Source organism: Heloderma suspectum, chromosome 7 (assembly GCF_057233095.1).
Source record: "Heloderma suspectum isolate Gila_16-S chromosome 7, 16-S_ref, whole genome shotgun sequence".
Classification (NCBI taxonomy): domain Eukaryota; kingdom Metazoa; phylum Chordata; class Lepidosauria; order Squamata; family Helodermatidae; genus Heloderma; species Heloderma suspectum.
This window is the reverse complement of record NC_139464.1, coordinates 101212921-101237848: the sequence shown is the minus strand read 5'-3', so window position 1 is coordinate 101237848 and position 24928 is coordinate 101212921. Positions and strand designations below refer to the sequence as shown.

At 44.9% G+C, this 24928-nt stretch overlaps 1 protein-coding gene across 4 annotated transcripts in view; it reads right to left on the bottom strand.

Moving 5' to 3' along the window:
- CERK (ceramide kinase) overlaps positions 1–22245 on the bottom strand; it is a 69104-nt gene extending 46859 nt beyond the window's left edge. For 3 of the 4 annotated variants that reach the window (XR_014784473.1, XM_084810972.1, XM_084810974.1), the window contains exon 1: positions 21929–22245. Coding sequence is in view for 3 of the 4 variants with exons in the window: in XM_084810972.1 (XP_084667098.1) it covers positions 21929–22076 (148 nt within the window). In the remaining variant the exon portion in view is untranslated. Of the gene's footprint in view, positions 1–21413; positions 21888–21928 lie in introns of those variants that run through there. The other variant, XM_084810973.1, reaches the window with a different exon arrangement.
- Between the last annotated feature and the right edge of the window lie 2683 nt (positions 22246–24928).

Here is a 24928-nt window from a genome sequence, read left to right as displayed (position 1 = left end):
AAAGAAGGTCTCCTTGAGAGAAAGTGACTCCTATGGAGTAGGGCTCTGGCCAGAGAGCTTTAATGGACAGCAGCTGAGCTTGGGTGGGGCTCAGCAGCCTTTGTGGTTCAAAGCCTTCCAGCACTCCATAGCCAGTGCTGGAAACAATAGATACATTTGGAGGAACAGAGTAATGGCGGCCATAGAGCCATGCTGTGGAGAGTGTTAGGGAAACAATGCCCCCCCCCCCATGACTGTGCAACTGTACTGTGCAGTGTGGTTTACCTACCTTCCCTGAGGCATACACCCTCCAGAGTCCTCCCAGCCCAGCAGCCGCCCATCCCAGCGGCCACTGCAGCAGAAAAGGTGTCCCGGTGGCCACACTGTTGGTTGCTAGGCAGATATCGGCCACAGAGATCTGCCAAGCAGAGCAGCGTTTTCAGCCACTGTAGGCACCTATTGCCATGGTAGGTCCCAATTACCCTTGGGTACTCCCCACGTGACATGGTAAGCCACAATGGGGCCCTTTACCCCCACTGCAGAGTGCAGGTTATGGGAGTGGGTAATTAACCCCTTGTGGGCGGCAAGAATGCCCACTACATGACATGTTAATCCCTTGTGGGCTGCTCCTGGAACTTACCCACGATGGCTTAGCATGTCATGTGAACCCAACCAATGTCTTACCAGCTCCTACTGTCTTGTCTCCTGTTTTCCTGATCCTGCCTTGTGAATGAACCTCCGTGCTACTCCTGCTTGACGCTGCCACTGGAGTGTGATGTATCTGGCTCCCTGTGTTTGACCACTGCCTGTTATATTGTGCACTCCTGTTTTCCTCTGACTCTATGTATCTGACTGATTGCCTGTGCTTTAACCTTTGTCTGTTATCTTGCCCATTTCTGCCTTTGCCTGAACTCTGTTGAACTAAAATCTGTCTGCTAGAACACTGGCCTGGTTTATTACTTTGCCTTTTGGTCAGCCCTTTCACTGAGATTGCTACAGCCAATGTAAGACACAAAGGATGGAAAGTCCACTGCTTCTAAAATGCATTTACGGTACAATGTTTATTCTAAAGTAACTCCAACTGAGTTCAATGGGACTTACTTCCAGATACATGGGTATAGGACTGCAGCTGGGCACAGCAATCCCACGGTCCCTAGGAGAGTATGCCATGGGCTGTAGGATATAGTGGATTTGCCTTCCTGAGGCCGTAGACGCTACTAAGACCTGGAGGGGGGAAATCCAAATGGGGAGTTCCCCTTCTCCCACTGCCCCCTGCAGCTACCATGCTAAACTCTGTGGCGGCTTCTCTTCCAAGATCACTGTTGTGATCTAGAAAGACTGTCAGGGAGGCTAGGAAGGAAGAATGCTGGTGGGTGGGGAGGAGTGAGAATGGATAGGATGAGGGTCCTCGGGGTAGAATCCAACTGAAGTCCTACTTAGAGAAGACCCATTGAAATGAATGGGACTTAAGTTAGTCATGGCTAACTTAAGTCCATTCATTTCAATGGGTCTACTCAAAGTAGGACTTTAGTTGGATTCTACCCTGAGGACCCACCTCCTCTCTGTTCCTGGCCATTGTGCCCAGTAAGCCAGCAAGGTGGCCAGGCTCAGAGGTCCTTCCAGCTAAACATAGCTGACAGGAGGAATGGGAGGAGTTTTTGCCTCTGTCGTTCCTCCCACCCTGCCTGGCCGGGCACAGGATAGGCAGAGGGCTCTGAACCCCTTAGGACTGCGCTCTTAATTGCTTCGAAGAAACCTAATGTAATTCTGCCTTTGAAGTTAAGCATGTCCAACTATTCAATTATATATTTCTAATGTATAGTAGTCACATTTTCTACAACAGTATGCATCCAAAGCAATGTACAGAAGCAAATGATAACAGCATGAAATGATACTGCTGGTTTGGTTTCTTGTGATCAATCAGAAATAAAAATTTGCCATGGCCAAGATTGCTCGGTTTAAAGCAACTATACATATCTACCCAGAAGTAAGTCCCACTGAGTTCAATGGGACTTACTCCCAGGTTTGTTACTATAGGACTGGCGTTATTGGTGGGTCGGTACCTGGAAGCAAGATTGCCTCAGAACCTTGTGTAACGCAGTCTTGAAGGAATATCAGGCAGCAGGGATAAAAATGACTTCAATAAACTATAATTTTAAGAAGAGAAAGGGCAAATTATTTGCACTCAGATTCATTCCTATTTTACATTCACTTACAGGTTTTAGTGCCCCTGGACAAGAGATCAATATCCACAAAAATTCTTACTATAATCTTTACATGGCCATGGCTTTCTTCACATGGAGCTTTTATCCTGCATTTGAGGCTGCTCCTTCATGGAAGTTTGCGGGCTTTTTACATGATGCCGTGACCCTCCTGCACTAAACTCCCTTTGTTCCGTTTTTAAATAGATCGCAGATAATGAGCTATCGAATCACCCCATTGTGTTCCGCTTCAGTTCTCTCCGTGAGAAGAGTAAAAGCGGCAAGAAGAGGGGCTAGACCAATGAAAGATAATAAAAGAGTCAGATACGGGCAAAGGAGAGGGGGCAAGGAAGCAGGTGAAAAAGGAAGCCATTGTGATCCTGCATTTAAAACGGAAGCAAAAAGCCCCGTTTTAAATGCAGGATTTTAGGCTGGTGTAGATGCCCCATGATGGGAAAAAATGTTTATTCACTCTAGGGGAAAAGATCTACCGAATTACTAATTCCAAGAGAATTGGGCAAAGATGAAAAACATTATAGCCAAGTACACTATTGTTATAATTCTGAAACTCATCTAAACATTGGTTTCATTGGAGAAACAGGAAGATGTAAACAGGTGACATTTATTGAATAAGGCCTACTCTTTCTGCCTCGGCAAGTAAATCCTAGAATATGAATTTGCTTCTTATTGTCAGCAGAATGCAGCACAAACACATGCTGCATGGCAATCAAAGGCAGAACTTTTCAAGGAGAAAAAAATGCATTTAGCTACACTCCATTTATTTGAAAACTGACAATGAAGTGCATGCATAGAGAAGTGATTTTCCACAAAGCCAGGGTCTCATTAACATGGAGCACAACCAGTATATTATGCCTGAGAAAAAGCTCTATTTCTGATTCTGGAATGATTAATTTAAAGGCTCTATGGTGCATTTGCTTACAAGGAAGCAAAAGCCACCTTTGTTCCAATCTTATGTTAACAAACTTTTGCATGACATCTGCCTTCCAGATGTGTTGGGCTGCATCTCCCATCATTCCCAGGTAGCACTGGCCATGCTGACTGGGGATGATGGGAGTTGCAGTCCAACACATCTAGAGGGCACCAAGTGGGGGAAGGCTGCGTGGCACAAACATTGCCTGGGGAAAAGAGTGACTGTCCAACATCCCATGCTGTATTTGGCAATCCAGGACTGCCCTCCCTTCTGCTCTTCCCTATCGCTCACTTTCCATGGATCAGCAGCTATGAGTCACTACACACATGACAGCCAGCCTGAGAGGTGTCTTTAAATTGCTCTGTGTGCCATGTAGCACATGGAGCAGCTCGCCAGGTCACCACAGAACCACTCAAAGCAGCTTCCATGAAGTTTTAATTGAAAATACAAAGATGGAGACAATAGCCCCAGCTGACCTCTTTTCCTCTTGCAGAAAACCATTTGCCTTCCCAAGGGAAAAAGGAGAGTAATCCTTTGCTCTTCCAAACCTAGAATGGGAAGAGAAACCAGGTCTTCACCGGGGAATATTCTTCTGGCATAGTATGTATCTAGGTAAAGAGGTAAAGGTGTCCCCAACCAGTTGTGTCCGACTCTAGGGGGTGGTGCTCATCTCCATTTCTTAGCCGAAGAGCCAGCACTGTCTGAAGACACTTCCGTGGTCATGTGGCCGGCATGGCCGAACACTGAGGTGCACAGAACGCTGTTACCTTTCCCGCCGAAGTGATGCCTATTTATCTACTTGCAATTTCTTGCTTTCGAACTGCTAGGTTGGCAGGAGCTGGGACTGAAGACGGGAGCTCACTCCGTCACACAGCACTCGGGTCTCGAACTGCTGTCCTGCCGATCTTCCGGCCCACAGTTCAGCGTCTTAACCACTAAGCCACCGCAGCCCATAGATAGTATGTATCTAGTTGTTGTTGTTGTTGAGTCGTTCAGTCGTGTCCGACTCTTCGTGACCCCATGGACCATAGCATGCCAGGCCTTCCTGTCCTGCGCTCTCTCCCGGAGCGTGCTCAAGTTCATATTCATTGCATTGGTGATGCTATCTAGCCATCTCATCCTCTGCCATCCCCTTCTCCTTTTGCCTTCAGTCTTTCCCAGCATCAGGGTCTTTTCCAGGGAGTTTTCTCTTCGCATTAGGTGGCCAAAATATTTCAGCTTCAGCTTCAGTATCTGTCCTTCCAATGAGCAGTCAGGGTTGATTTCCTTTAGGATGGACTGATTTGACCTCCTTGCAGTCCAGGGGACTCGTAAGAGTCTTCTCCAGCACCACAGTTTGAAAGCATCAATTCTTGGCGCTCAGCCTTCCTTATAGTCCAGCTCTCACAGCCATATATTACTACTGGGAAAACCATAGCTTTGATTAGACGGACCTTTGTCGGCAAGGTGATGTCTCTGCTTCTTACTATGCTGTCTAGGTTTGCCATAGCTTTCCTCCCAAGGAGCAAGCGTCTTTTAATTTCATGGCTACAGTCACCATCTGCGGTGATCTTTGAGCCCAAGAAAGTAAAATCTGTCACTGCTTCCATTTCTTCCCCCTCCATATGCCAGGAAGTGATGGGGCCAGATGCCATGATCTTAGTTTTTTTAATGTTGAGTTTCAAACCAGCTTTTGCACTCTCCTCTTTCACCCTCAACAAGAGGCTCTTGAGATCCTCTTCGCTTTCTGCCATTAGGGTGGTATCGTCTGCATATCGGAGGTTGTTGATAATTCTCCCAGCAATCTTAATTCCGACCTGTGATTCATCCAACTTGGCATTTCTCATGATGTACTCTGCATATAAGTTAAATAAGCAGGGTGACAATATGCAGCCTTGTCATACTCCTTTCCCAATTTTGAACCACTCGGTTGTTCCATGTCTGGTTCTTACTGTTGCTTCTTGACCCTCGTACAGGTTTCTCAGGAGACAGGTAAAGTGGTCTGGTACTCCCATCTCTTTAAGAATTTGCCACAATTTGTTGTGATCCACACAATCAAAGGCTTTAGCGTAGTCAATGAAGCAGAAATAGACGTTTTTCTGGAATTCTCTTGCTTTCTCCATGATGCAGCGAATGTTGGCGATTTGATCTCTAGTTCCTCTGCCTCTTCGAAACCCAGCTTGTACTTCCAGTAGTTCTCGGTTTGCATACTGCTGAAGCCTAGCTTGTAGGATTTTGAGCATAACCTTGCTGGCATGTGAAATGAGCGCAATTGTGCGGTAGTTTGAACATTCTTTGGCGTTGCCCTTCTTTGGAATTGGAATGTAAACTTACCTTTTCCAGTCTTGCGGCCATTGTTGAGTGTTGCAAATTTGTTGGCATATTGAATGCAGCACTTTAACAGCATCATCTTTTAGGATTTTAAATAGCTCCGCTGGAATACTGTCATCTCCGCTAGCTTTGTTGTTACTAATGCTTCCTAAGGCCCACTTGACTTCACTCTCGAGGATGTCCGGCTCAAGTTCAGTGACCGCACTATCATGGCTATCAGGGACATTCAGATCTTTCCTGTATAGTTCTTCTGTGTATTCTTGCCACCTCTTCTTAATCTCATCTGCTTCTGTTAGGTCCCTGCCTTCTTTGTCCTTTATCATGCCCGTCTTGGCACAAAACGTTCCCTTGAGATCTCCAATTTTCTTGAAGAGATCTCTAGTCTTTCCCATTCTGTTGTTTTCCTCGATTTCATTGCATTGTTCATTTAAGAAGGCCTTCTTGTCTCTCCTTGCTATTCTCTGGAACTTTGCATTCAGTTGGATATATCTTCCCCTTTCTCCCTTGCTTTTCGCTTCCCTTCTTTCCTCAGCGACTTGTAAAGCCTCATCAGACAGCCACTTGGCTTTCTTGCATTTCTTTTTCTTTGGGATGGATTGAGTTGCTGCCTCCTGAACAATGTTACGGACCTCCGTCCATAGTTCCTCAGGCACTCTATCAGGTCTACTCCCTGAAATCTATTCCTTACCTCCACTGTATATTCATAAGGGATATGATTTAGGTCATACCTGAATGGTTTAGTGGCTTTCCCTACGTTCTTCAATTTAAGCCGAAATTTTACAACAAGAAGCTCATGATCTGAGCCACAGTCAGCTCCAGGTCTTGTTTTGACTGACTGTATGGAGCTTCTCCATCTTTGGCTGCAAAGTACATAATCAATCTGATTTCGATATTGACCATCTGGTGATGTCCATGTGTAGAGTCGTCTCTTGTGCTGTTGGAAAACAGTGTTTGCTATGATCAGCGTGTTCTCTTGGCAAAACTCTATTAGCTTTTGTCCTGCTTCATTTTGTACACCAAGGCCATGCTTGCCTGTTATCCCGGGTATTTCTTGACTTCCTACTTTAGCATTCCAATCCCCTCTGATGAAGAGGACATCTTTTTTTGGTGTGAGTTCTAGAAGGTGTTGTAGGTCTTCATAGAACCGATCAACCTCAGCTTCTTCGGCATCAGTGGTTGGGGCATAGACTTGAATTATTGTGATGTTGAATGGTTTGCCTTGGATTCGTACTGGGATCATTCTATCATTTTTAAGATTGTACCCCAGTACTGCTTTTCCCACCCTTTTGTTGACTATGAGTGCTACTCCATTTCTTCTAAGGGATTCTTGCCCACAATAGTAGATATGATGGTCACCTGAATTAAATTCACCCATGCCTGTCCATTTTAGTTCGCTGATTCCCAAGATGCCAATGTTCAATCTTGCCATCTCATGTTTGACCACCTCCAGCTTACCTTGATTCATTGATCTGACATTCCAGGTTCCTAAACAATATTGTTCTTTACAGCATCGGATTTTCTTTTCACCACCAGACACATCCACAGCTGAGTGTCCTTTCGGCTTTGGCCCAGCCCTTCACTCTTTCTGGCGCTACTTGGAAATACCCTCTGCTCTTCCCCAGTAGTATATTGGACACCTTCCGACCTGAGGGGCTCATCTTCCGGCGTCATCTCTTTTAGCCTTGTGATACGTTCCATGGGGTTTTCTTGGCAAGAATACTGGAGTGGGTTGCCATTTCCTTCTCCAGTGGACCACATTTTGTCAGAACTCTCTGCCATGACCTGTCCGTCTTGGGTGGCCCTGCACGGCATAGCTTATGGCTTCACTGAGTTACGCAAGCCCCTTTGCCACAGCAAGGCAGTGATCCATGAAGGGGGTGTATCTAGTTAGTACAGGCCAAATTCAGAGATGAATACATAATGGTTTTAATGGGCATAAATAGATATTTATTGACTGTACTTAAACCCTGTGCTTACAAGCAGCTTCCAGCTGGCCTGCTTCCAGGATTGAGCCCAGTCCAGATCCAGGCACAGCTTGATCCCATATATAGAGAATTAAGTTCCACTGACAGCTAAGTAAGCATCATGCATGGAATTGCAGCCTTAGCCTCAGCAAACTACATCATCGGCTCACGAACTTCAGAAGAATTAACAGTGCAATACTTTGCATGTTTACTTGGAAGTTAGTGCCAGTGAGTTCAATGGGGAATATTCCCTAGTAAATCTGTTTAGGGGTGCACCCATATTTCATATATTTATGGGTAGTATCCAATGTTAGTCAAATGTCAGAGTAAACCCATTGAAAGAATGGGACTTAAGTTAGTTCATTTCAATAGGTCTACTCCATGTAGGACTAGCACTGGATACTACCCTATGACATAGACCAATTGCTTAATAGCTTAATTTACCCTGGCCCTTAGAGGTAGCTGAACGCACTGAGTTTGGTGGGACTTACTCTCAGATGTGTGTATAGCAGAGGTGTAGAACCAAAGGCCCATGGTCCCCATCCAGCCTTCCTAGGCTCCCAATCCCATCCTCTGGGGTGTCTCAAATAGCCTTTCCCCCATCCTCTGGGCATTTGGTTGTTTCCCCGCTTTTGTGCAGTTCTTTCCTCCATTCTAAGAGGTTAAAATGCCTCTCCTAGGGCTTACTTATTGGCACTAAGAACTGTAAGCTAAAATATGCTGATGTTTGGGGTATCTTGGCCCTACCCTTTTGCCTTCAGCCCCACCCACCACTGAAATGCGGACCCTGAGAGCTTCTCAGAAATGGAATGCAGCCCTCAGGCTGAAAGAGGTTCAACATCGTTGGTGTATAGGATCGTCTTCCTTGATGGTCAGTCAACATGACCAAGATAATTACCTAATACATATTTTCAGGGACTGCCTTCCACCACATGAGCCTGCCTGGAGTTTGTATTTTTTGTCCAAGTCCCTGCCTAGGATCCCATCACTCAGAGAAGTGATGTTGGATGGTACTTGAGACAGGGCCTTTTCTGTAGCAGAATCCCAGCTATGAACCTTCCTCCCGAAGAGGTAAGGTCACCTCCTTCTCTAGTTATCTTCAGGTAGCTACTCCAGATGATATTATTCCACTGAGCTTTTAATGTTTCCTGCTGCTCTCTAGTTTTACTACTGCCCTTTGATTTCATTGTGATGTTTTTTCTCTCTGTATTTTTTAATCTCTGTATTTTTGTCATGGTTGTTGAATTGCTGTTTTTATTGGTTTTAGTTTTCTTGTACATTAGCAACCTGGTGCCCTGCAGATGTTTTGGGCTTACACTCCCAACAGCCTCCTAATGTAAAGAGAAGGGTGCACATGATGAGGGAAACAGAGGGTGGGTGGCTGCTCTAGAGAGCCCCGCTAGCCAGTCTCTTATTGTGGCAAATGCCATGGAAGGAGAGCGGCTTGCAGGGCTCTCCAGAGCACCCACTGGGGGTGGTGGGGCAGCAGCGGCAGGTCCTCCTGGTGGGAGGGAGTGGTACACTTCACTCCTCCCACACTGCCTGATGTGGGCGTACTACCTTGCTTCATGAGAGGGTCGATCCTGGATTTCCCTAATCTTCCATCCACTCCACCGCTTGCAAACTGAACCAGAAGCAACTAAGAAGAGTGTGCCTTTTCCAAGGTTAGCAATTCGATGTATGCTGCTGCAGCAGCAGCAATTATGACAACCTATTTTTGAATACTCAATATGGGAGCCTACCAATATCACTAAAATTTGCATGATGGAAGTTCGGCAGCTTATGAACCAACCCGACAGAAACAGAACTGAACAGGCTAATCAAATGTACCTGCCAGAGGTCAAACGGATTTATCTGTGGAATATGCACTAAGAAGGTATTGATGTCAGATCCTGGAAATAAGCCAGTCTTTAAGAGCTTTGATATTAGTAGCAGTTTATAGGTTGGTCCATTAGGAATACAGTCTGTAGATAACAGAAATATCAGGGATGATATAAAGTGATTGGTGAATTACTCAGTATCATATTCCTGAGATTGTTCTGGGATAATAGACATATCAATTAGCATTAAATTAGTTCCCATGAGATTTAGGCACTGACGGATACCCACTGTTTAGTGCTACACAATGCATGTAAACAGAATGACTAGTGGGTTCTTGGGATAACTCAGATGTTTGTATGATGGTTTGACAGACCCTACGAACAGAAGAATTTGGGTGCTTCCAAGCTGAAATGTCTGTATACTCATTGGCTGGGTTCACATATAACACTAGCCCCCATGGTATGGGTTGTTAAATTCTGAGTTGTTGTGATGTGCAAACCCAGCCATGCTAACAAACTATGGTTTGTTAACCACAAGCAACCCAGAAAGAGAACCTATGGGTTGTTGCTAGGTTGTGAACGGGTGTTTAAACTATGGGTTGTCATTACGTGTGAACCCAGAATCATGGTTGTTCATGGGTTGTTTTGCCAAACTACAGAGGTGGCAAGCAAGAGTGGTAAAAAAAACCCCAGCTGCTCTATATGCCAATACTACTGCACAACAAAAGCATTTGAGATACAGGGAGGGAGTGGGCAAAGGAGGAGGGAAACAAACAACTGAGGGATTGAGAAAGCAAACCGCAATTTGTTCAGTTGTCTGCCAGACAAACCTTGGGTTAGCGTTATGTGCGAACCAGGTCATTGGCTAGAATAAAATCTGTGGGAACCGAAGAACTGTAGGCTAGTGGCAGAGCACATGTTTTGTATGCAGAAGGCCCTAGGTGCAATCCCCAACATGTACAGGTAGGTATGGGAAAAACCCCTGCTTGAAATCCTGGAAACTCACTGCCAGGCAGTGTAGACATTACTGAGCTAGGTGGCTTCCTATAAAAGACCCATGAGTAACGCATATGTCTATACGTACTGTACTGGTTCATAAAATATGCAAATCATGCATGACTGGCAGAGATATTTCCTAGTGAGCACTTTGATCAAAAAGAGATCACATTAAGTAAGTGATCAGCTAACAAATCAAGGCCTTGAAAAGATGTGGATGAGAAACTTGAAGATACACAAGTGACAACAAAGAAATAGGGCTGAGATTTCTATACACCATGTTAGACTTTCTCATCTGTGATTTCGCTTTGGAGTTTCAAATGCTGAACTTGTTGCAACTCAGTAAAAGTGAAGAAGAGTTGCACTCTGTTCCAGTCATAATCTGACGGAATGGACATAAGTTTTGTTTGCTGCTCATACGAAGCAGCCTTCACAGAGTCCAAACTAAAAGTATCCTTAACATCAGTTGTAGAAACATCCTGAGTTACTTTTCTAGTGTGCTAGAGTGTCCTGGAGCCAAACCACATGTGATATGGGAAATCTGTGAACAGTCTTGATGGCTGTTTTTTGTTTAACTGAAATGTTGCTGCAGAACTCTGAATAAGATTACAGCAGTGCAAGGGAGGGGATAGAAGGCGCATGAACCCTTTCCTAAAGCTCATTTTTGCTGATCAAAATCGTTCTCCTCAGCCTGCTTTTTCCTCTGTGGGGGAAAAGATCTGGAAACCCCATCTGAGAGGGTAGAAAAACTACCCTCGACTAGTCTATGTATATGTTTCATAATACTACATATTTTTACACTATGGCAGTTCTCTGAGGTTTCCAGAATTACAGCATGTTTCCTCCCCACCACCCCATAGGATTAAGTACTAAAAAATAAAACCAGAGCAGCAAGAGGAAGTTAAACAGATAAAGTTAAAAAAAAATTGTCATGCTCGGCTAATCAATGACAAAAAGAGTTGGTGACTAAGATGTATGGAATACTGAGGTAGGGAGGAGATACTGATGACCTTGCAGGGCAGGCAAGACATGAAACAAAGAGAGGAAAGGATTTAGTGTAACTGTAAATAAAGTGTCAAGCAAAATAGTTTAGAGTGAACTTTAAGCTCATGCAGCGTCTATGGCCACTTGTCTCAGAACAAGGCACTGTGGGCCATTTGGGCCTGGCGAGCTCCATGGTGGCCACTTTCTGTGGCTGGTGTGGCTCTCCAGGGGTCCTCAGAACAAGATGGGCAGATGGACAGAAGCTGCAACGGTGGGAGGACATCTTGTGCCTCCACTGAATTCCCTGAAACAGTGAAACCAAGAACAAGCAAATCGATCATTTCACTTTGGAAATATACTGTAGAAAAGTGGGATCTAAAAAATATTAAATAAATAAAATCAAACGCTCAACTAAAAAAAAAAGAGGCTAATTTGGCACCTAAAAATCTCCAATGAGGGTGCCTTGTGAATCTCTCTGGAAAGGTTGTTCCAAAGGAGAGGTGCCACTGCTGGGAAGTCCCTTTCCTTGTTAGCCATCTGCCTTGCTTCATGATGGCCTTGTAAGATTTTAATGGACACGCACATTAATATTAGAGGAGGCATTTCTTCAGCTATCTACATGCATTCCATGTATATTAAATGGTTATCCATTAAACCACCTATCACCACAGTTTGTGCTGAAAGCACTGGGTTTGTTCTTAACTACAAAGTATTTCTAAATAAAGAATACTAAGAGTGAGGATGGCCAGATGAGCATCAACATTAACATTATATTCTTGGGAAGAAACACTGGCTGGGTTCAGATGTAACTGAAACCATGGTTTGTTTAGCTAAAACATGGTTTTGCTTTATGTCTGAACCCAAACCTATCCATAAACTGTGGTTTGTTTGGGGCTAACAAACCAGGATCTGAAACCACAGTTTGGAACTGAATCCACAATTGACTAACTACAGCTAGGGCCATTCCTCTGCCTCAAGGCAATGCTGTACCATGGAGACAAGAATGAAATTATGAAGCTGAGTGCTGAGCAGATAGGAAGCAGAAGTAGACAAGCAGCTCGAACTATGGTGTGGGCTCCTAACTATGGTTACCAGAAACCCTGGTTTCATGTTGGCCAATAGGCCGGTTTGGATGTAATGCTAAACTATAGTTAAGTGCTACATAAGTGAGCTGGGCAAGCCTTGAACTTGCATGCTCCCCTTTCCTTCCTGATGCAGCCATGAAGAGGAAATTGGAAACCTCCGTTTCCTGGTTAAAATTAGTCACAATTTGTCATTATGTCCTAACTGGGCCAAGCTGTGGTTATTTTAAACTATGGTTCATTGAAAGATCAAACTGTGGTTTCTGATACTGGCTTATTTCAATAAAGCATAGTTCAAAGTAAGTGCAGTTTCCAGTTCAGATGTAACAACAAACTGCAGCTAGTGTGAACTAGGAAGTGGAGGTTTCCAATCTCCTCTTTGTAGCTGTGCTGGAGGAGGAAAGAGGAGGGGAAGCTCATGAGCCTGAGGCTTGCCCAAGCTCATTCATGTAGCACTAAATAATAGCTTAGCATTATATCCGAACTGGGTCAATAAGTCATAACAGCCTTTCCCAACCTAGTGCCCTGCAGATATTTTGGACTACAACTCCCAGCACCCCTGACCATTGTCCATGTAACTAGGGCTGATGAGAGTTGAAGTCTAAAACTTCTGAAGGGTTGGGGAAGTTTGTGTCATAACTTGGCCATCTAACTCAGATCTGTCTTCCTCTATTTAGATACTAAGGCCGCAATCCTATGCAGGTTTAGCCAGAAAAAGTCCTACAACTCCCAGCATAGCTGGCTGGTGAATGCTGGGAGTTGAAGGACTTTTTTCTGTCTAAACCTTCATAGGATTGCACCCTTAAAATCCCGCAGCAATGTGGAGGCTAACAGCAGCCACTCTGCACTGCCATTCCACTACCTGCTCCAATGTGCCCACAGGCATGGCCAAGGACAATGGTTTTCTTTCCCTGCGGATTCTGCTGGGCACCTCTGTGCTTATGTACTCCTCCCTCAGAGCCAAAACAAATGAACAGAAGCTTTACATTTGCTGGGTTATGCCATTTCAGACAGCAAGTGAGGGACTGAATGTATGAATATTACCCTGCATAAAATACTCCTTAACTAGGCTCGTAAATAACCATTCGCCTTATCATTCGCTGAGTAAGACTCTCCACCCAACAAAACAGGCAGGGAAGCATAATAAAAACTGAGGGATTTCCTCCCCCACCGCACCTTTCCTTACAGTCTGATAGTACTAATGTATATTGTAGGCAGGCAATCTGGTTTAAAAGTTTGTGAGACAGTAACCTTTGTTGCCTTACTGACAAGGCTGTTGTACACACAGACAAAGGAAGAAAGTCAAGGGAAAAGCTAGCCTAGAATCTTTGCCATGACCTACTAATTTTACATGTGTAAGGAGTACTTTACAGAGGGGAGGATTCAACATTTCTAGGGAAATACAGCATCTTTAAGTTTCCAAATACTTGCATAACATGCAATTTAAAATATCAGGGCCTAAAAAGTATAAAGGGATAAAAAGAGAAACAGATACTAAGTTCACAGTGGGCTACAGTGACACCCTCCCAAGGAAACCAACTACAGCAGGGGTGGAGAACCTGTGGAACCTCCAGAACTTGTTGGACTATAACTCCCATCATCCCTGTCCACGGGCTGTACTGGCTGGAGCTGATGGGAATTGGAGTCTATCACTATCTAGAGGCCACAGGTTCCCCTTGCATAAGCCATGCTCACGTTGCACGACACGATGACCCTGAGCAGGGATGCATATCCAAAATGGCAGTACGCACCCCGCAGCCTCATTGTGGGCTAAATAACCCATCATGGGCTGTCATGTCTCTAAATAACTACTGTCTCCAGCATTCCTTGAATTACTTTCTTATCGTTCTCTCATTCCCCCCAAAGACATTTCATTGTCCACAAGAGAGAAACTGGTCAAAAGGAGCCATGCACACATAAGTGATGTATGCAAATTTGCATGGTTTAGTGATAAACCAGTCACATTATCAGTCATCTTTAGTATAGAATCATAGGGCCACGCTACACATTATATTGTTCACACATTTTATTTTAGAGGTGTGTTTAAACTGGCAATTTTTATTTTGAAGAAAAAGCAGCCACAAACACCTGAAGCAGTCAGTTTCCTGCCAAAAACTGCAGCACCTCCCCCCCCCCCGCCCTGTTCCTGTTTGGCTCTGAGGATGCAGTTTACTGCAAACAGCACCTTTGGGGGCAAATAGCAGTGTGTGTGTGTGTGTGTGTGTGTGTGCAGCAGGAGCATGTTCTGGACTGGGGACCCGCCGCTGCTTTTTCCTCAGAACTACACCCCTTCCCTTATTGCTATTTGCCCTGAAAATGCCCTTTCCTGAAAATGATATCTTCAGGGCAAATAGCTGTGGGGGTTCCCATGATTTTCAACAGAAAAGTAGCACAGGGTCTTGATCCAGATCAGGAGCAGGGCCAGGGTCTTGGAGTAGCTATTTCTTGAAAATTAAAATGGCCAGTTTAAGCTGCTGCTGCTTCTTTTAAAGCATGAATAACATAACATATAGTGTGACCCCTAGAGTGCCAATTTGTACCAGTCTGATCACAAATTCCAGAGGAGTTAGCCATATTGTCATACGGAGCAAAAATAAGAGTATTACAGCACACTGTGCCCAGCCGGAAGCTATCATACCAGCGAATAAGACACCACAAACAAACCAACTCAAAACTGAAAGCAGAATCTAAGCAGACTTTCTTGGAAGAAGATTTAGAATCATAGAATAGCAGGGTTGGAAGGGGCCAACAAGGCCATCGAGTCCAACCCCCTGCACAATGCAGGAATCCAAGTTGGAGCATCCCTGACAGATGGCTTTCCAGCCTCATCTTGAACGCCTCCAGGGTGGGAGAGCCCACCACCTCCCTAGGTCATTGGTTCCATTGTCGTATTGCTCTAACAGTCAGAAAGTTTTTCCTGATATTCAGCCGGAATCTGGCTTCCTGTAACTTGAGCCCATGATTCCGTGTCCTGCACTCTGGGATGATCGAGAAGAGATGCTGGCCTTCCTCTCTGTGACAACCTTTCAAGGACTTGAAGAGCGCTATCATATCTCCCCTCAGTCTTCTCTTCTCAAGGCTAAACAGGCCCAGTTCTTTCAGTCTCTCTTCATAGGGCTTTGTTTCCAGTCCCCTGATCATCTTTGTTGCCTTCCTCTGAACCCTCTCCAGTTTGTCTGCATCCTTCTTAAAGTATGGTGCCCAGAACTGGACACAGTACTCCAGATGAGGCCTAACCAGTGCTGAGTAGAGGGGAACTAGCACTTCCCGGGATTTGGAAGCTATGCTTCATTTAATGCAGCCCAAAAGAGCATTGGCCTTTTTTGCAGCCACATCACATTGTTGGCTCATCTTCAGCTTGTGATCTACAACAATTCCAAGATCCTTCTCGCTTGTAGTGTTGTTGAGCCCCTCATTTAATTGGTTGAAACTAATTAAATTTGCTTCCAAACAACTGGGTTTGGGTGCAGATCTTGGGCTGAAATTCCATCCTGTTGCTCCTACTGATTTTAATGAGTTCTTTCCTCCTCCTTTTTTTTCTTGGTAGTGCTCCTGTGCTCTTAGCAGCTCTATGGCTGACAGAAATTTAATGCATAGTTTTCCTTAGCATGGAAAAAATTCAGCTGTTGAATTTCTGTCAGGCAGCAGTTAAGGTACAAGAACTGTGCATGGTGTGTGTATGTGGGGAGAGAAAATAACACAAAATAGGACAATAATACAGTCAATACCTTGTTACATGCACCAACTACAAGCCATAGCTCGTTCACAACCAGACTAGAAACTTCAAGCATTCATCTTTTCTCCCTAAGCAAAATAAAGAGCATGGTATTTAAGGGGCTACAGCTGCAATTCTGCTCACACTTACATGAGAGTAAATCCGATTGATTTCCATGGGACTTAATTCTGACTAAACATACATAGGACTATGTTGTAAAACACTTCACATCATTACATCACTTCCTGCTTTATGTTATATGAGAAGCCTGGCCAGGCTGAACTCCCACTCTGTTAAATAAGGCAGCTCATGAAATGATTGCTTCCCTTACATACTCATCTTCCTCAGGTAAACAATAACTTATTTTGGAAGGTGCTCATGACATTCAGTAGTATCCTTTATTATTTTCAGGGCCCCCCCCTCTTAAGACCTCATATTGTGTTACTTGTAGATGCTTAGCTCTACTTCATTGCCTTCGGATTACAACAGAAGCTTCCTGTTTACCACAACAGCACAATCAGATTAAGACAGATGAGTCAAGTTATGAATCCTTCAAAACATTTGGTTGAATAATTTCAGAAATTGGTCAGTTTCTCAACTTCATTAAATAAGGCCAGATTCAACTGCCTTGGTATTTTAAGCTAACTACTTCTTTACATAAAATGCTTACGTCACAGTTGGAAGTATATTCACAATAGGATGTACAAGCAAAGTGTAGAAGGCTTCTGCAGTTTGTAAGGAGCCCATGGAGATTTTTAAAAAGAGCAGGAAAAAATGCACAAGAAACCTTGTGTCTTTCTTTCAGACCTTATTATTTAAGCAAGTTAAAGTTCTTTTAAGAAATGTTCAATGGGTATAACCTCTGTTGTAGTGAAGCGTATTTCTGTAAGATAATTCATTAAGCTTCCAGCTTCAGCATAACATCCGAATTAAAAACCCTACGACTTTTTTTAGATTGGGGTGGTGGCGGCGACAGTTAAGCTAAACAAGAACTTGTTTAAAAAGAACCACGCTATTATGGCTATGAGTTCAAAGACAAAAACCTTGCTTATACACCTCGCTTTATTGCCTCTGTTTTTAGATGCTTTTTAAAGGTATGATAGAAAGACCATGGGGAATCTTTGGCTGAATTTGTCCATAGTCCTAAACACATTTGCTCAAAAACTAGTTGTGTCCCCCCCACCCCCGCAAAAAAAATTAATTAGTACCCTGACCATGGGACTTACTTCAAGGTAAATATGTCTAGGTTTAAAAAGCTACCTGTTGACCTCTCTTGCACTTTAATTTAGGGTGCAATCCTATGAAAGTTTAGACAGAAAAAAGGCCCACAAAAGGCTGGGGAATGCTGGGAGCTGTAGACCTTTTCTCTGTCTAAACATGCATAGGATTGTGCCCAAAATCTATTAAAATACACATGCAACTAACTGTACAGCAATGTCATATGTAGGGTGCTTTAATCTATTCCCACAGGACCTCTGAGAGGCAGGTCATTAATATTCCACTTCCCAAATGGGGAATGGAGACTCTCTGGGCCAAAACACACATTACTTTCAATCTGTATCTGGCAGCTATATCGTTTTCATTTTTACTCTAGAGAAGGTGCAGGGGCCCTGGTGGTGGTGCTTTTAAGATCCAGATCAGGCCCCCTGCATCTATTCTAGAGTAAAAAAAATGGGAAAAAGTTGTAGCTGCTAGATCCAGACTGAAAACAATGTCTATTTTAATACTCTTACCAGAAGCTGCATAGAAAGAGTGTTTGATTTCTACTTCTGCTGTAGTAATCAAAGGGAATTTCCACAAGTATCTTAAGGCCCTGGCACCTGTCCAACAAAACGAACTCCCATTAATTCAGGGCACACTAAGTTCAATATTTTATGGCTCTTTTAGAATTCACTAATTCTAAGTGAGAATCTATGCTCAAGTGGGGTGGGGGATGTTTAAGTATATGGCACTTCTCCAGCTCAGATGTAAGAGTAAGCAGACTTGGAAGAACAGCCATTGTAGAAGGCACTCTGCCGATGAGTAATGAGTGATCCAGTGCTGAGCCAAGCTCCAACTGTATTTGAAAAATTGCTGGAGGTTCTAGGAGGTTTAATGGGAAGGAGTCTATCCTCACAGGATTGTCGCTGCCATCATTGATATCAGTAACAAAGGAAGGAAACAACAGAATGACGGGAAACCACATTCCAAAATGGATTTTTAAAAATTATGTATTTTAATTATTATAAACCAAATCTATCCTCTCCCAGTGTCTCCCAGTTGACTAGCAGGCACATGGTTCCTTCTACAGTCTATAGCCTGCTAGCCAGCTGGAGACGGAAACCCATAACTGGATCAGGGGGAATATGCACAATTAATTGATATTTACTTATTTTATTAGAATCATAGAATCATAGCATAGTAGGGTTGGAAGGGGCCTACAAGGCCATCGAGTCCAACCCCCTGCTCAATGCAGGAATCCAAGTCAGAGCATCCCTGACAGATGGCTGTCCAGCCTTGTCTTGAATGCCTCCAGTGTGGGAGAGCCCACCACCTCCCTAGGGAATTGGTTCCATTGTCGTATTGCTCTAACAGTCAGGAAGTTTTTCTTGATGTTCAGCCGGAATCTGGCTTCCTGTAACTTGAGCCCATGATTCCGTGTCCTGCACTCTGGGATGATCAAGAAGAGATCCTGGCCTTCTTCTCTGTGACAACCTTTCAAGTACTTGAAGAGTACTATCATAGCCCACTTTGAGCTAGTTTGCTCATCAGGAGATCATGGGGCACTTTGTCGAAAGCTTTGCTGAAGTCGAGGTATATGATGTCTACAGCATTCCCACAGACTACAAGGGGGGTTACTTGATCAAAAAAATGAGATCAGATTCGTCTGGCAGGACTTGTTCTTGACAAATCCATGTTGGCTTCGAGTAATCACCGCATTGTTTTCAAGGTGCTTACGGATGGATTGCTTTATCATCTGCTCCAGAATTTTCCCTGGGATTGATGTCAGACTGACTGGTCTGTAGTTCCCAGGTTCCTCCTTTTTATCCTTTTTGAAGATAGGGACAACATTAGCCCTCCTCCAGTCATCTGGCACTTCACCCGTCCTCCACGATTTCTCAAAGCGAATAGACAGCAGTTCTGAGAGTTCTTCTGCCAGTTCCTTTATGACTCTCGGATGCAGTTCATCTGGCCCTGGAGATTTGAACTCATTCAAAGTAATGAGGTGTTCCTTGACCATATGCCTATCGATCTCAAGCTGCAATCCTGCCCCTTCAGCCTGTACTTCGCCTTTGCCAGGGGGGTCATAGACCCTCTTTTGGGAGAAGACTGAGCCAAAGTAGGAATTGAGCACCTCTGTCTTTTCTTTGTCATCTGTTATCGTTTTGCCATCCTTATTTAAATACATCCTTATTAAAATACATATACATGGCTATTAATCGAAATTCTAAAGTAGTTTATAATAAATAAAATAGTTAAGTGACAACAAAATAGTATGATGCAAATGGAAACCAGGGCAGCAATAATACATTACAGAGTTGTTAAATCCAAAGGCCAACTGAAACAAAATGTTTTCACTTATCTGTGAAAAACCAAAAAGGAAGGAGTTTCTACAATATTGGGGCTGCCACAGAAAAGGCCCTGCTCCTAGTGGAAGGCAACAGCCCTGGTCCAAACAAGATCACTGTTAAGAGAATGCAAGATCATACCCACCCCACAAAAGGGCTACAGCATTACAGGAAGAGGGAACATCAAGTGTCTAGCATAGGAAAAGACTGAGTTGGCTTCACATTTATGTAGTAAATATGATTGTTGTGTAAACCCTGGTGGAACTAACATGTCTCAGTCATGTCTGAAGCAGGGGCCAGGAGAGTTCTACACACAGTGCAAGCTGAGGCTTAGGGTGCTTCAGGCGGAGCTACCAATCAAAGTGCAATATGCAGCTATTCCGGCTTTCCCTCTTAATTTTTTTTGTGGTAAGGAAAAAAAGACAGAAGGAGCTGTGGGAAAACATGGGAGGGTTACAAGTGGAAAAGGATGTCATCTAGATACCCCCCCCCCCAAATACTATGTTTTTGAAGCAGAGCAACTGCACAGTAAGTTTTGTCTGGAAGCACCTTTACTGTGGGATCTGCTGCTTCATCTGAAACTAGTCCAGAGGTAAGGCCATGAGTGAAGAGTGTAGTAGGGATTAAGGCCACAGAAGGGAAGAGAAAGGTGCTAGGTATTGGTGAGCTTCCTTTCTGATTTTGTGGTTACAAAAAGGTATACATGCAGTTGTCATAGTGTAAACACCAGAAGCACTATGGTGGCTGTATATACAGCTCCATACCTGAGTGATGTGGCATGCCTTATGGCATGTTGCTCACCACAGGTAACTAGGTGAGTATTAAATGGCAAGGGTGACTTAATACAACTTAGATACTTCACAAGTCAGCTTTGTTACTTGGTCTACTATTGTATAAAAGCTGTCAGAGATGAGGCTAAGGTGGAGTCCACAAAATACACTCTTTGCCTGCATAACTGGTCCTGATTGCTCATAACAGCAGTTCTCAAAACTGGTTTTTGATCTGGCTTTGACTGAGGTTACAGCACATCCAAAAGTCAATGAGCAGGTTTGTGCATCCGTGGCCATCAAAAGTCCCTGGTGGCCATATCTGAGGAACCTTTATCCATGCACATGTAATCACACACACAATTATATCTGAACCTAGTGATCACAGATAGCCACCAGCAAGCAGCTCCTGTGGTGGTAGCACTGTGATCACCAGAACTGCTGCTGCCATAAGTGGAGGTCTGCTTCAGACATGTTTGTCCATATGAGCACATGCTGGGGATGATGAGTACAAACGAAGTGTACAGTGTGAACAGGCTCTTAACAGACTGCAGGTAGAAAACACTAGTGCTTCATAGATGTGGAGCATGTAGAACTGTCATTCTATATTTGTTGACCTACTGTAAGTGTCAAATAGAATTGATTCACTGCTGAAAACTGACATAATCCTCAGGAAACCTTTACTAGCTGTTGTCCAAATACTCTGTACGTAGGAATATAATGATGGAAATCTAATTATATACCTGCCAAATATATCACGGCATGTTTGTTTACTTTTTACTATTAATGCTTTTCAACGATTGAAAGGATAACACACACAGAGAGAAATTAAACGTGTGGCTTCCCTAATAAGCCTAATAATAATAGTCTGATGGAGCTCCAGTGAGTGGTCTGCTTTCATCAACAGAGAATCTTTCACTGCATACTTGACCAGCAATATTAAACAGGGATATTAAGTCTATCAGACCATAGTGTTGACTAATAATGAAAACACTTCTGAAACAGGAATTAAGGTGTGTTCTTTTCCTCACAGGCCTGTGGCAAAGATTATGCTCTAGCCTCTTTAGGAGGAATTTGGATGGGCCTTATAAAGGGGGTTAGGAGTCGTGCACTTACCCAGCGGCACAGAAGGCTTTGTGCTCCAACAACTTCTCAGAGGCATATATATACACAGCACTACTCGTATGCAGGGCTTGTATTAGATGCCAGAGAGCTACTTCCTGAGGCAAGGAGACCTTTGGTCGATGAACAGTTTGAACAAAAGCATCTTCTGTACGCCACAGCACCCCTCCCCGCGTTCGCCCGGCTCTCGAGCATCTTCGGTGCTCCCCAAGCGCCTCAGAAAAGTTTTGCCTTTGTACATAACCACGGCTTAGGTCGAGAAGGAGCGCGGGCAGGGAGGGCCCAAAGCTCCCCTGCGAGTCCCGCCTGCGGGGTCTTGCCGAACGAGCGACACAGGGAGGGAAATAAGGGCTGCTTCGCCGGGCGGGAGAGGCAGTTCGCCCGTTGACGGGATCTGAGCCCGGAAGGAGAGGGGCGCCTGCAGCAGCGCTCCCCTCGCCTTTGTCCTCCGCCCCGCAGCCCCGCCCCAATCCCTGTCTGAAGCCACGAAGCCCCCTGCGGCCCCCTACCTCGCCCCCCGTGGGGTTGTGGCGCTGGGTCCCGCCATGCCAAGACCCCCCGCTCCGGGTCTAAGGTGACCTCCCGGGGACGCTGCCCCAGCACCAGCGAGGAGGTGAGCCGGGTCCGCCGGCCAGCCGGGGGGGGCCGCTCGCCCATGGCTCTTCAGCGCCCCGGCTCCTGTGGCTTCCGCGGCATGGCTGAGGCGCGCGATCCGGGGTGGCGCGCGCCGCCGCCGCTGCAGACGACGGTCGAGCCGGGCGCGCGCCCGCCTGCCCGCCCGGTGCTTCAGAATCTGTTATCCTTCAGAATTTGCGCCGCCGCTCTCACGGAGCATGCGCGAGGGGGCCTGCGCACGCTCCGCGGCCGCTGCTGAAGCCGTCGTGGCCCGCAGCTGCGGCGCCCGCGCTCCTTCCCCTCCCTTGTCGGTCGAACGGAGGAGGAGGAGGAAGGCGAGCCGCGAGAGGGATCGGGCCCAATCCGGGGTGGATCTCAGAGGCCAGGAGAGAGCGAGGCCGGAGGGAGAGCGGAGATACGTAGCCGCAGGATGGGATGGAAGCAGCGGGAGGAAAAGGAAAAGCAAGAGCAGCGTCTCCAAGAGGCGCGCGGGAGGCGTCCCGGCAGCGGCTGCAAACAAAGAAATAAAAATAGCAGTGGGTCTCCGTCCCTCCTCCCCCAGTCCTGCCGGATATGGCCCCTGATCTCCGAACAGGAGCTTCTCCTTGTGCATTTCTAAAATCCGGCCTAAAGTCCTGCTTTTAAAACGGGGCTTTCTGCCGCTTAAGTGCAGGATCACAACTGACTCCCTTCGCATGCGCTCCCTCCCCCCTCCTTCTCCCGGCATCAGAGGCTTCCGTTATCTTATTTATTTATTCATTTCATTTCATTTCTATACCGCCCAATAGCCGAAGCTCTCTGGGCGGTTCACAAAAACTAAAACCAAACAACACACAATAAAACAATTTAAAATATATAGAACATTAAAACCACAATATAACAATACAACCACAATAAAACCTTAAAATCTTTCATTGATCTTGCTCCTCTTCTTAGAATCACAGAATAGTAGGGTTGGAAGGGGCCTACAAGGCCATCGAGTCCAACCCCCTGCTCAGTGCAGGAATTTTTCGGGCGGCTTCGCCACTTTTCATGGTGGGAACTCAAGGGGAACACGGAGGGGTAATTTGATAGCTCATTATCTGCGGTCTATTTAAAAATGGAACAAAGGGCATTTAGTGCAGGAGGGTCATGGCAGGGGCACAGGGGTCATGTGAAGAGCCCGCAAACTTCCATGAAGGAGCCATATCAATCGCAGGATAAAAGCCCTGTGTGAAGGAGCCCTAAGGAATCGACAAGGCAGGGCTGGCGCTGCCAGTTCTAAAACGAGGCGTGCAGCTGGCTAAGCTGCAGGAGACCTCGAAATAACGAGGCCAAGTCGTACCTCCACGCTTCCTCAGAGGAGGATGGTCACTCGTTATTTTTTGTTTTTGTTTGTTTGTTTGCTTTATTACAATGATTAAACCTGGGATCGTGCTTCCTCTTACTTCTGAGTAAATATGCCAGTGAGTCTGGTTCTCATTTGGTTCCACTTACTACGTGAAACCCACATTCCTCATGTGTCTTGTCTGCTAATTGGACGTCTCAGAATTTGACTCTTTACCCTGCTATTAAAATAGGGTTCCCATTTTCTTTTTGCCACAAACCCTCCCTGTCTTAGGAGTTCTCTTTCTCTTCCAAGAGGTGGAAGCCCCTCCCCTTTAAATAAGGCCAGGGATTGGTTTGGGCGAGGAGATAATTTGATTTCTATTTGCAAAATATTTTGTGTTCACTTCATGGTATTGACAAATTACGGTGTTTCCAGAAGAGGCTTTTATTGCGCCATTGCCTGGCTTCATTCATGGAATTTAACAGGGGGTCCAGGCAACTATGGCTGCCTTTACATTAAATAATAACCCACAGTCCTCCTGTTGTGGAACCTTTCCGTGTTTACAGCGGGCTTCCAGTTGGCAACCACTAGATTGCTGAGAGGGGAAGTTTTTAATTTTCAAGGTTACATAGATCTCAATGAAACAGCACCATCTAGTGGCTTTTTTAATAGCGCAACAATCCAACTTCATTTGATACTTCATTATTTCTGGATCTTTTAAAGAAGGAATAACCAGGAAATCCCTCTGGATGTGCCCTGGAGGTTGACAGCATCATGAAAAGGACTCACAAACCGCCATGAGAGCCATCTCAATAGCAGGAAAAAAGCTCTGTGTGAAGAAACCCTGTCTTCTACTCATAACTCTCCTGTGTTTTCCCACCACTTCCATCTTTTTTCTTACCTCAACAAATCTGTTAAGGCAGATAAAGATGGAATAGCTATCTGGAAGCACTCTTAGACTCTTGCATTTGAAAGCTCCCTTGTTACATTCATGTTAGTCCGTTAAGTTGCCACAAAATTCCTTCTTTTAACTTTCCAAGCTGAAGCTGACTGCTGGGCCCCAATTAACAATACTGCCAGCATGCATTTTCTTTAAAAAAAAATCCAGAAAGACTGTGTTTAGCAGAGGGAATCTAAAAATAGTCTGTCCAAATGCTTGACCTTGCTAAATCACAGGACAATGGCAGTGTATTTGTGGTGCGAGGGGGGGAGGGGGGACACAGACTACTGAACTATTTCGCATATCCAGAAAATAGCCTAATCTTTCCCAGTTAATATGCTTCTTCATATTTTCCTGTTAAACCTATCAAATAGTTTTGGTTACACCACTTCCTGTGGGAAAATGCAGTCAGTTTCTGTTGGTGCTATAACATATGGCATATTAGGCCATACTGCATATAGATGATTGAGAAAATACCAGAAGTTCCCAAAAAAGCACAAGGGGAGAAGACATTTTATGGCTCGGATTCTAAAAGATTTGAAACAAGCTCCACTGAGCACAGTGGCACTGACATCTGTGTAAATATACATGCATAGGATTGCTCATTGACCCAGCTCTCATGTCAAGCTGCAATTCCTGGGTTGT